The 12,129-nt window shown below is 38.8% G+C and overlaps 1 protein-coding gene across 3 annotated transcripts in view; it reads left to right on the top strand.

Moving 5' to 3' along the window:
- Positions 1 to 5,637, top strand: part of MXD4 (MAX dimerization protein 4) — a 39,062-nt gene extending 33,425 nt beyond the window's left edge. For all 3 annotated transcript variants that reach the window (XM_054293153.1, XM_054293144.1, XM_054293137.1), the window contains exons 5-6: positions 1,255 to 1,414; positions 2,803 to 5,637. In XM_054293153.1, the coding sequence (XP_054149128.1) occupies positions 1,255 to 1,414; positions 2,803 to 2,951 (309 nt within the window). In that variant the 3' untranslated portion in view covers positions 2,952 to 5,637. The remainder of the gene's footprint in view (positions 1 to 1,254; positions 1,415 to 2,802) is intronic.
- Positions 5,638 to 12,129: the final 6,492 nt, after the last annotated feature.

Raw genomic sequence — 12,129 nt, 5'->3', positions numbered from 1 at the left:
CAAACACTTTTATTTCAGGCTTGCATGGGAACAGCAAGATCTCTGAAAGGGTTTTGCTTGTGTTTTGCTGTGCACTGTCCCAGCCTGCTCTCCTCATAAAACCAAGGCTAGGTTCATTCAGACGGCAGGGAGGAGACTTCAGCAGCTGTATTCACTCCTGCACATCTCCTAAATCTCAGTGATCATGTAAACACAGCTCACAGAGAAATCTGCTCACTCTTATGAGTGCTTTTACTGCTACAACCTGTAATTTACTGCATCAGATAGATAATTTTTTTTAATAATAAAAGGTGTTTTGATTTGTGTATCCTTCACGCTTTTAATCCCATCATACTCTTACAAATTTTTCCCTAATTATGCAGTCAGTTTTTTTAAATGGCTAGCAGTGATTTGGAGAAGGGCTCAGTTCAAGTACAAAAAGGTACTTTATTCCTGTTACTGTATTTGGACCAACAGTGCAGCCATTTTATCGGGTGTGAAGCATTCTTTTTATTTGCAAAATTAATACCTGCTTTTATTCTGTCAGAGGGGAGATTTTAGGTAGATATGTGAAGGATCCTTTCACAGGCTGTTTGCCGAGAAATTCTGAATTAATACCACCGACTTTGTAGTTATCACAGAATTATCATACTTGCTCTGGAGAAGTTCAAGGAAAAAAAAGAGCAAGAATAAAGAGAGTTGTTAGTAAATTCCTCCTTCTATATATAATTAATGCTGCTTATTGTTAATGAAGCATTTTAAATGCTAAAATTTTCCATGGCCTACGGTAGGAGGGAGAACATTCAGAGGCTCACGATGGTTTCTTTGGTGATAGGTGGACTAAGAGACTCATCTAAAGATGCATTATGTTCTCACTGAAACCTGAGCTGTGCTCGAGTTATCAAAGATGATGCTGGTTTCACCTGATAAAATGATTTAAATATTCCCCACAACCAAGGCAACAATAATTTGGTCTTAGCCAGGGAATGTCAGCTAGTGGCAAGAGAGTCTCTGAGGGATTTTTTTAAAATTATAATTATTTTTCCCCTGTAACCATATATCTTACTGTGAAACAAATTCAATCTGCTAAAATTGTACTGACCTCTACAGAATGCTAACTAAAAAAATCGAAATTTTCGATTTAACTTTAACTTTATATTGATTAATTAAAATAATTAAAATGCTTTGAAATTACTATTTATGAGAAGACCTTAAGTTACTTATGCTTTGCTATGGGTACAGACTGCCAGTTCACTGTGTTTCTCTCCCTTTAAGAAATTGGAAGAACAGGACCGAAAAGCTCTGAATATTAAAGAACAATTACAGCGGGAGCACCGCTACCTCAAGCGCAGGCTGGAGCAGCTCTCCGTGCAGGGCATGGAGCGAATCCGCACTGACAGCATGGGATCAACAATATCCACTGACTCTGAACAAGGTAACTCAGGCAGCCCTTCCCAAAGGGCCTGCAGCAGCACGGGGGAAAAGGGAAGCAGGGAAACAAGGAAATGTCATTTGGAACTAAAATCAAGCTTTCAACAAAACCCAGACAAAATGATAACATAATGTGATTTGAAGAGTAAAAAATTAAGGCATCTTTTTCACATTCTTTGAAATTATTATTTTTCCTAATCAGTTTTGAAGCTGTTAATATTGTGTGTATTTTTAAAGCTATTTTTCCTGCATGTATTTTTGGCAGTTTTTTTAATAGTTACCATTTAATGTTTTGAATTTTTACTGTAATTATTGGTAAAGCTGTCATAATATTTTCTCATGGAAAAAAATCTTATTTAGCCTAATTCATTTGTGTGAATAAATTATTTTCACATCATTTATTGTGAAATTTTAAAACATTTTCTGTGCAACGATCACCAAGGGTTCTGTGCATTTGTTTCTCATTTAAGACAGCTTGTCAAGCTGGCTGTTGCCATTTCTTATTTTCCCATTTGGAAGTTTTTCTGGCAGAACAGTTGCTCAGGCTGGCTGTTTCAGGGCCCAGGGGGATTGAGTGGATAGTCTTGGGGCAGTTACCTGGGGACAGGTGGTCACACCATGGGCAGCCAACACCTGCATGGCTGGAATTACCATGGACAGTTCTGCAGGAGGACGGATTCTGAGGGCTGGCTGTTTTCTAAATCAGTGTCAATCTGCAGGTTGGAAGAGTTCTGGGAAAACATTTGGTATTTATCAAAGTTGCAGGGTGCCCCCATCACGGGAATGATTGGTATCCGATTCTATTGATTTAGGAGGTTGAACAATTGCTTTATTAAAACTATACTATATTACATTACAATTATATTAAAGACAGATACTATACTATACTATACTATACTATACTATACTATACTTACTACTAATTGAAAAACTCGTGTCTGTCTGCAGACTGACAGTCCACACAGCTTGGACCTGATAGGCTAATTGGCATAAACAATTTCTACCAGAATCTAATTACTAAATTTCTTTAGGTAAACAATCTTCTTAACACATTCTGTATCTGCAAAACACTAGGAGCAGCAAGCAGAGATAAAAATTGTTTTCCCTCTGCGCATCTCCAGAAAAAAACCTGAGAGAGAGAATTATTTCTCTCTGTTCAGAGAATGTGAATGCCACAGGTGTTGATGTCATGGAGTATATTTATGTCGCTGAGGACAGAAGGAATTTTAATTCTCAGGTGGACAAGATGATCCTTTCCTCAGGAATTACTGTGCCAGTTCTTATTTTTTTTATAATTATTGCAGCTGAAGTGTGATTCAGGTGTTGATTGACACTGGCCCATGACTAGTCACTACAACTTTCTGAAAATGTGCCTTCTTATGTTTTCTTTAGAAGTAGACATTGAAGGAATGGAGTTTACTCCAGGTGAAATGGACAGTATTGGAAGTGCCAGTGATGCTGAAGACCACTACAGTTTGCAGAGCGGTTCGAGTGACGGAGGTTACACACATTCCCGCAGACTGAATGCCAGGCTCTCATAGTGCCTGAGTTACCTGCTCAACTCAGGACCATCTGACTGAAGCACTTATATATGAATATTCCAGAGGTGTCAACTGCCACTCTTCCGGGAAACCCCAACCACAATACTCTGACATGGAGGTTTCTTACCCACGGTTCCCTGCACTGTAACCACAATATTAGATATTGTAAATCATGGGTTTGCTGCAGAGAACTGTGGTTAGGTACAGTTGTGACTTAAAGCTAGCTTGATGTAGCCATCCTGCAAATTAAAGGAAATAAATTATGTCGTTCCATTCAAGAAGTATTAAATTCAAACTGTTGGAAGCATGGCGTAAGGGAGTTTGACAGTTTATTTTGATTTTGCAGAAACCATTTTCAAACATGGAAGAATAAATGAAATCTACAATGTGTTAGTGATTCAGAGATACAAAAACCTAAAACTACTTTTTGTGGTATTTTTTCATGAAAAAACCCCAAACCCAAAACATTTTGAATGCTGTATAGTGGGCTCCATAGAGTAAATTCTTTCAGCAGTTGTTGTTTGGGTGAAGCAGGCAGATAAATGTTCAAATCTCAAATGATCTTTAGAAAAGGTCGTATTTACAAGTCACTACTGTACTTCAAAATGGGGGAAAAGCCAGCTCTAATAATGACTTCATGTGGGATGATCTCAACTTTCTTTTGCTTTTTGTATTCAATATCCAACCAGCAGCAAATCATTCTATCCATGTTAACGGGAGCAGTAGAAAGCAACATGGCAGTTTTAACCTGTTACCGTGGAGTGGATGACATTTGAAGCATTTCAGTGGTTTTATGGGTTGTTGTTTTCATTTCTTTCTCTGAAGAATACAGAACTCAAGTGATCCAGTTTGTGATAGTTAATCTTTCCTTGCAAGGAAATGAAATCTCTGTTTGCTTGTATTTTTTTTTCTTCTCTTCTATTTACACATGTCAATACATTCTTATGGAAGGCATGGCTTAAAATTACAGTATTCAGCTAGAAGATAATTAATTTTTTTTTCTTTTGCACACTATAATTGCATTTTCTATTCTTAAAAAAGTGCAAAAAAATTAAAATGTATGCTGTAAAACAGCAAAGTTTATTTAGTACTCATCAAGCTGTTCAGAACATATTTACCCAAATTGTAGCAATACTATGAAGATGTATTTTAATACAACTTCTGCTTAGTGAAGTCATTAGAGCTTGGCTTGCCGGGTAAGAAAAAAATGGACCAGTCTTTGCATTATCTGTTTAAAGAAGGTCTTTTAAAAAAATTAAAAAAAGAAGAAAAAAAAAAGAAAAAAATTGAAAAAAAAAAAAGAAAAAAGCTATAAACACTTTTAGGGAAGTGATTTTAGCAAGTGTAGTCTATATTTCCTGTAAGAGATTTTGTATTATATTTTCCTAAATGTTCTCATTTACTTGTATAAGGAGGGGAATGGTACAGACCCAGACCAGAGTCTCAGGGACTCTTCACCTTTGTCATATTGTGCCTTGGTGACCATTTATGTATGCCTCTCCTTCTCATTGTTTAAAGGACAACTAAGCTTTGTTTCAAGACCCTCTGTTCAAATGGTCAGTTGTCCACCTTCTTACGGATGAAGCAGAGAGGTGTATTTATATCTTCACCCTCTCACAACTGATTCAGTGTGGCTTTAAGTAAAATCATGAAATTAGGTTTTGGTGCGAGGGTTAATTGTCTTTGTATGAGCCCTCCCTTGGATTCTTCAGCACCCAAATCTATTTTTTGTTAGCTTATAAAGTCAGGGTCTCTGTGAGACCAGCGCTCAGTGGCTTGGGAAACACAAACGTACTGTGTAAGGCTATGGGATGTCCAAGTGTGGTGCCATTTTTAGCATTCAGATACAAGACCTCATGACAGACTGACCATAATGATCAAAAGCAAAGGTTCAGTTGTTCTTTCAACATCTGACATACGTGTCCTCCCTTTGGCTCTTACAACACGGAGTAGAAATATGAATACATTTTGTGGCAGCTTACAGATCCTTGTTTGCACTCTCGCTTACTGCTTGGAACTTGCCAACAAGGAAACGTATACATTTAATTTACATAACCTAATGGATGGCCACCCCTACTTTGGCTCTGGGGAGGGGCCTAAGGTTATCAACTCTGGCAGCTGAATAAGAAAACAATTAACCTTTTCTGTGATGCAGGTTTTGGTATTACATTCTATACACCTTGCATATTACTAAAATCCTCATTGTTGGGGAAAGCACACAGCAATATACTCATTGTGTGTAGCTGACAAGCAGCAGAAATTACTAGCTCCTTTGGTGCATATGTAACTAATTTCCAAATCATGGAAAAAAAAATAAAGAGTTTACTTTAACACACGACTGTTAACAGGAAAAAAAAAAGAGGCTAGTATATTGTTGCTGTTCATTTATTATATAATGAACACATTCATGGATTGTAAAGTGTTTCCTTTCATGACAAGCAGCTCTTGCACAGAACCTCCTAATGAAAAGAGATTTGAAACTTACAGAAGGAAAAACGAGACTTTAAATTGAACATTATTGTACCTTAGGTCAACCTGAAATTTTCCTTTTAAAGATGAATGTGCTAACTTAATGAGTTCTTCCACGCTGGGTATCCATGGCTTTGTAGATCTTATATTTTCAATAAAAATTACTCGAATAATCTTGAGTGGAAATAAAAAGGGTTTATTTGTTTTTACTTTTTCAGTTGTTACAGCTGGGAGCTATTAACGCTGGTAAAGAAAAATGACACCATACTGCCTGTGTCATTCTCCCTCAAGCACAGCCCAATTTAAGGTGGAATTTTCAGGCACAGCCCCCGACAACAGCAGCCCCGTTAGAGGCACAGCAGATCCTAGGGTCAGGTTTGGGAGCTGGCCTGTCCCCATAGCAGAGCTGCAGGCAGTGGGGACAGTCGGGGCTCTGACATTCTTTTAGGTTCTGCTGCTGAGCAGCCAGTGCAGCACTGCCTGTGGTCACAGCACCTGGGATGCAGTGTTATTATTTTTTCTCAGCTGCACACTTGTGTGTGTGCCCTGTGGGTCTGCAAGTGTACCTGTGCCCACAGTGGGGCTGCAAAAAGCAAACTGTTTGTGCAGGATGAAATCCTGCCCCCACCCTGGCAGCTCTGCCGTGTTGTGACCATACTTTTAGCAGGCGAGGAGGTGCTGCTGCTCAGTTCATCCATTTCCTCTGCAGTTACCACACTGGAAAAGGAATAGGGACAAGATTACAGGGCTGCTAGGTCTCCTTCTCTGTGGAAGGGGCTCTGGAGAGATGAAGTCATCGCAAAGTTCTTTTTCTGGAGACACAGAGGTTTGGCCTGTTTCCTGGGGGAGAAGAAAGGAAGGGCTTTCCCTTGCAGCACGCAGGTGTCAGAGGATGCACGCCTCTGCACTGCTCCTGGATTAGTGCTTCCCCCAGCTCCTGCCTGCACTCTGGCATCACCACGGGGAGGCACAAAAAAAACCAGCCTAAAATTGTTAGTTCTTTCTGTGCATATTCTCTGCTGCAATTCAGAGGATGAATCCTCCTTCGCATCCATCCTCTCTCTGCCCAGTTTGTACCGTGCCAGGCCCATTGCAGCTGATTTATTTATCTTCTGAATAGAGCAGGTTTGGCAGTAGAAGCCCTGCAACACTTTATTAACCAGAGACTGGATCCTGTATTGTCTTCTGCAAAGAACAAACTTGGTTGAGAGTGAGTTTTAGCAGGTTAAAACAGAAATAAAAAACCTCCAAAAAAATCCATTAGAATGACAGTTTTCCATGTGCTGTTTATAGATGTGTTTCAATCCTAATTATTTAGTATAAGATTTGGAGTTGAAAAAAACGACATAAAATCTAACACATTTAACTTGTTCTAACTTACAGAATTAAGACCGACTTCAATGGTGTTATATTTTTGACATGGATGAGTATGGGTTCAACTATACCACATGCATATAATTATAGACTAGAAAAAAAATTACTCATTGATCTACAAATAAGTTACAGTGACAAATACCGGTTTTCTGAGCACCTGACTGTGCACTTTGCATAACCCATTTCAGTGGGTGAACTTAAAATACCAAAAGAGGAGAACTGGGCAACAGAAAGAGGTGAAGTTACAAGTGTGGGCTCTGCCTGCAAACCTGCTCTGGATGGGTACTTCTGCTTTTCCTGGAGGTACTTACAGCAGTCTCTCCTTCTGAACAAGTGATTATTTCACCATTTTACTAACTTTTTGGCAGACTGGTAATTAGTGGTGAAATTTTTCATCCTTGCGGATCAGCCACGTGGAAAGAAACACATTTTTTAAAAGAACCACATCATCACAGCTTTTAATTAAGTAATATTAATTTTATACATTTAATTTTATGATGCTGCTGATAAAGGAATGTCTTCAAAACAAATTACTCTTTCATAAATCTGTTAAATTTGTTTTTTAAAGAGTAGAGGCCATCGGTTGTGTGTGGTATGAGCCAGTAACAGTGCTGATATTTAATCCATTAACTTACACTTTCCAAAATTGATGGAAGAATAATTGAGACCCTTTAGGAACCCTTCAAGGAAGAGCTGTACTCCCTACAAATACTAATGGGGCAAACACATCAGAAATTAATTTTGCCAGCAATGAAATGAGCCAATTTGCTTAAGTGACTGTCTAAATGCACTGTTGTTAATTGGTAGCTGTAAAGAAAACATCCAAGTGTGTTCTGTAGCTACCCAGAATTAAAATGCAGGGGGTACATGAAACAGAAAAGACCATTTTTGCTGTTCTCTCTGCCTGAAGTATTGTAAATTAGCCCAGGAAAGGATTCCTGGGGAGACATGGCCAGCCAGAGGCTTGACTCTTGGCAAAGCAGAGTGAAGGTGCCCCAAGTTCACAATTCCTTTCTTTCATTTTGCACAAGAGGCATAAACTGTGGTTCCACAGGATTTATGGCATTGGAAGGGTCTGTGCAGGAGGGATGTTTATGATGAAATTTTGGTGCAGGTGAAGCACTGACTGAGAGCCTTCTGCTGCTTACTGGTACAATTGTTACCTAAAGGTGTTACTGGGGGGTTCTGTGCCAGAGCCTCTGGGTCCCAGAGCCAAAGGAATGGTTCATAGTCTGTGAGATGCATTTGACTGTACTATACAGATTCATTGTACACACGTACATGGCGCTTGCTACGTTCTGTAGCACACGGAGTATTGTGTTGTATCATTATCTCGTCATGATATAAATACAAATTTTTATACCTTTTTGTTGTGTTACTCAGGTTTTTTTTTTAAACTTTCATCACTTGTTTTTTGTGCTTTGTTTCTTCTCTTCGCAGTTCTTTACATACTGCAAATCTTTACATGCCACCTTATTTCATGTCAGCTATTTCATAAGGAGCTCACTGAGTTTTAGCAATTCAAATTAATAGCATGGTATGAAGATTGGGGTGCTACTTAGACTTCTTTTACACACACCAGCCCATTGAAACCCCAACAGTCATTAATCTTATTTGTCTCCAACCATGGGTGCTGTATAAATTTCCACTATTACATTTCTGAAGACAAACTAACCTGTTTGCAAAGTGCAAATTGAAATGCATTAGTGTCTGTTCTAAGTAATTATACCTGAAATAATTTCAGCTCGGTACAAGACAGGGAAAAAAGCATTAAAAGACAGCCTACAAGTTCGGCATGTTTATTTTGTCAAATATGAAAGTCGCATCACAAGTGATGTGCAGCCAGACAAAAACAAGCATTTTAGCTGATGAGAGATGAGAGGAAGGACAGAGCTGAAATCCTTCTGTAAATTACATTGTTTTCTCTCAGCTGCAGTGTGTGACATCCCCTGGTTTGTGTTTCAGTTTGTCACACATGTTGGTACTAAATACAGTGGGGTACATTAAAAATACAGAAATAGTAGTTTTCCATTGAAATCATGGCCAGTAGCTAGTTGAGACATTTATATTTGATTTGAATAAGCTGAGCTGCTGAATCAGTAAGATACTCATGGGCAAAGCATAGTAAACTAATTTTTCTATCACAGTTTTCTTTGCAATTAACATTATCACAAAATAAATATAAAATACAATCTAGCGCTTAAAAACTTTTTATAAATTAAACTCCAACAGAAAAAAATAGCTGTAAAAAGATTTTAGCAGTGCTGTACTTTGTGACAGCACCAGTTTTCTCAGCACAAGAATTAAAAAAAAAATTATTATAAATGTGGTGGCACTATTTTTGTAAATCCTGTACAGTTTATGATCTGTACAGCTCTGCTTATGATATTTGTCACATCATACCATTTGTTTAAAAGAAAAATAAGTTTCCTCATTTTGCTAATAATGGATGTTTCAAATTTAATACTAAACATCCAGAGGCTTGCCTTGCCTATTAGGATGAAAATTAGGTTTTCATTCAAAACAGGGTCAGGAGAGTAAACAGTTTTCTAGGAAAAAGAACATATCCCTTTGTGCATTAGATGTTTAAATACATTAGGAGTGGTAGCCTGAATGTGTAGGAGCTTCTTGTATATTTACAGTACTGAATCCAACAAAGCTGAAGGACACTAATCACTCTGACCTGCTTTTCTGGGAATACAAGGTCTCAGAATGAAATCTACCATTTCTCTGGAGAGAAGATCCATGCACTTGGCAAAGAAAGCAAGCTGGTGCCAAATTCTTGTCTTCTGACTTTGTTATAATAGAAGTTCACATGGCACTTTAAAGTTGTGCTTAATCAAGAATACAATTTTGCTTAAAGCAATGAATTACACCTTAGGACAGGGTGTTTCCAAAGAATAATTGTTGTTCCAACAATCTGCAGCAGGGACCTTTGCAATCCTGCTGCTGTGAGCAGAGTACAGTGTGATGCAAAATCAAAAAGCTGTATAGCTGCAGTTCACCAGCTAAAAGCCTATTTCCTTGCCTCCTCTGTGTTGATGTTTTTCCCCCTCAAAACCAAACCACAACCAAAACAAACCCCTAAAGCAGTAGCAAGCAAACGAGGTTGAGTTTTTCATCTGACAGATGTATCCCAGTGGGAGGGTTTAGTGCAATCCTGTGGTGGCACTGCACTCCTTGGCTGCTGTGACAGCCTCAGACGATGGGGAACTGAGAGCTCCTCTCTGAGGTGTCAGGCACAATGATGTCATATTTTGCAGTGGAACAAACAGAACATGGTAAGGATGGAATACTGCAGAGCTTGCAGATATCTTTCCAGAAATGTTTATGCCTTAATCTGCTGGAATTCACCATAAAATGGCATGTAAAGGCAATATGCTATCTAAGCAGCCTCTCCAGTTCTAGGAAACAGATGCAAAACAACTGCTCCTAGAATGGAAAAAAAGGGTAAGGTAAGCCTTAATTATGTTTTGACAGCACACAACCAAAAAAAAAAGATGAATCAGAGGAAAACAATCTTGACCCAAAAGGAGCAGCAAAAGCAAATGCTGAAGTACACGGGTCTGAGGTTGGGTGGGGAAAGGGGCTGTTAGAAATTCTGATGATATGTGACGATATGTTTGTATGTTTAATCTCTGCCCTAAGAGCTGATGAATGGTTTAATAGATGAAAATTTGTTTCTCTTCAGAGGCTTGTTCTTTCAAAATGAGAATTTTAAGTGCACAGTGTTCTGACCTAAAATATTTCAATTCTAGCCTGAATTCCTATGCCAGCAGGGATTATGAGATCATGCTGTCTGTCAACTCTTCTTTTGTCCATCTGTTCCCCTCCTCCTTTTCTTGATAACTTCTGAACCTTCTGGCTAATTTTCACCAAATTTGACAAAGCAGAGATAGAATGGAGCCTGCAATTAATAATCCATGATGAAAACTTACATGGAAATTCCATGTCTGGGTAGAAAGAAAAATAAATTATTTCCTGCATTGAACATGGCCAAATTGAGCTCTTCCCTGTTTTCACGAGGTGGCCACTGGCCAGCATGGACATGGCTCCAAACCTGCTCCAGAATGAAATTAGTGCTGCTTCCCCAGGTGAACAGATGGGGACATAGGTTTGGGAAAGGCCACAAAGGAGGTGGGACATCATAGCTGTGTGAGTCTGGAAGGAGGGAGAGGAAGCAGCCACACAGGGAACTGAAGGCATCAGTTGCAGCAATCCAGGCAGACAATATGATAGACGATAGACAGGCAAACTTTTATCAGATGTGTTTGTGGACTTCATTGGCAGAGCTGCCTTTGGACAGCAGAATTTTAGGAATTTTTCTAGGTGTTTAAAATTTGCTTTTACACAGGCATTTTTTACATGAATTACACTGATACTTATAAAATAAAACCAAACCAAAACCCCAAACCACAACACTGTGAAGCACAAGTCTGCAAAATACCACTGCAGGAGAAGTTCATTTTGGTGCAAGTAACTGACTGAACTGAAACAGCAGGGCATTATGAAATAAGCTGGTGAATGCTTTTGTTCCTTCCCTGTTGGACAGACACAATGCACTCTATCTGCAAGATGATTTGAAAGTTCAGCCAGCCTAAACTGCAGCTGCAGATCAGACTGTAATCTGATGGGGAGGAATTCAACACTACAGCTCTTTTTGCCCGAGAACTCACTGCCAGGTCAGGATTTAGTGTAAAAATGTCTTGCACAGGCCACAGTATACCAGAAACCAACATTCTGTACTTTGCAAGTGATACAGGTGCCGATTTTGATCAAAAAAGCCTAACATGAGCTTGCCTTAGCTGTGCTAAGCTACAAGGTTGCTCATTTCCCTGTGTTGGTTCATTTCAACAATTGCATTAAGTGAGATTAGAGAAGCTGGACATTTAGGACAAGTAGTGGGAGGGCTCAACCACCCACATATGGACTGGGTCAATGCTTCATCAGGGTGAAATGTAGAGATAACATTTCTGGATACAATAAATTATTTCTTTTTAGAATAACTGGCCCTATGAACCACAACAAAAAGAAATGCCATTCTGAATTTAGTCTTCAACAGTGCAGAGGATCTAATTCAAGAGCTATTAGTGGGTGAGCTGCTCAATAGTAGCAACCACAATATAATTAAACTTAACACTAAGATGAATGCAAGACAAATAAAGCAAACAGATACTCAATTTTAAGAAAATGACTTATGCAAAAATGGGGGAAAATGCCAAAAAACCCCTAAATGACTAGTTCCAAACCAAGGAGCCTGCAAACATCCATAAGGCTTAAAAATACAGTTCTAGAAGCCAAGGTAAAATGTCTGACATAAATAGAAAAACATGGC

The sequence above is a fragment of the Melozone crissalis genome, unplaced genomic scaffold (genome assembly GCF_028551555.1).
Source record: "Melozone crissalis strain CALT ecotype California unplaced genomic scaffold, PUWL_Pcris_2 ptg000006l_1, whole genome shotgun sequence".
NCBI classification, from domain to species: Eukaryota; Metazoa; Chordata; class Aves; order Passeriformes; family Passerellidae; genus Melozone; species Melozone crissalis.
Note: the sequence above shows the minus strand (reverse complement) of the source record. Positions and strands in the feature narration are given on the sequence as shown.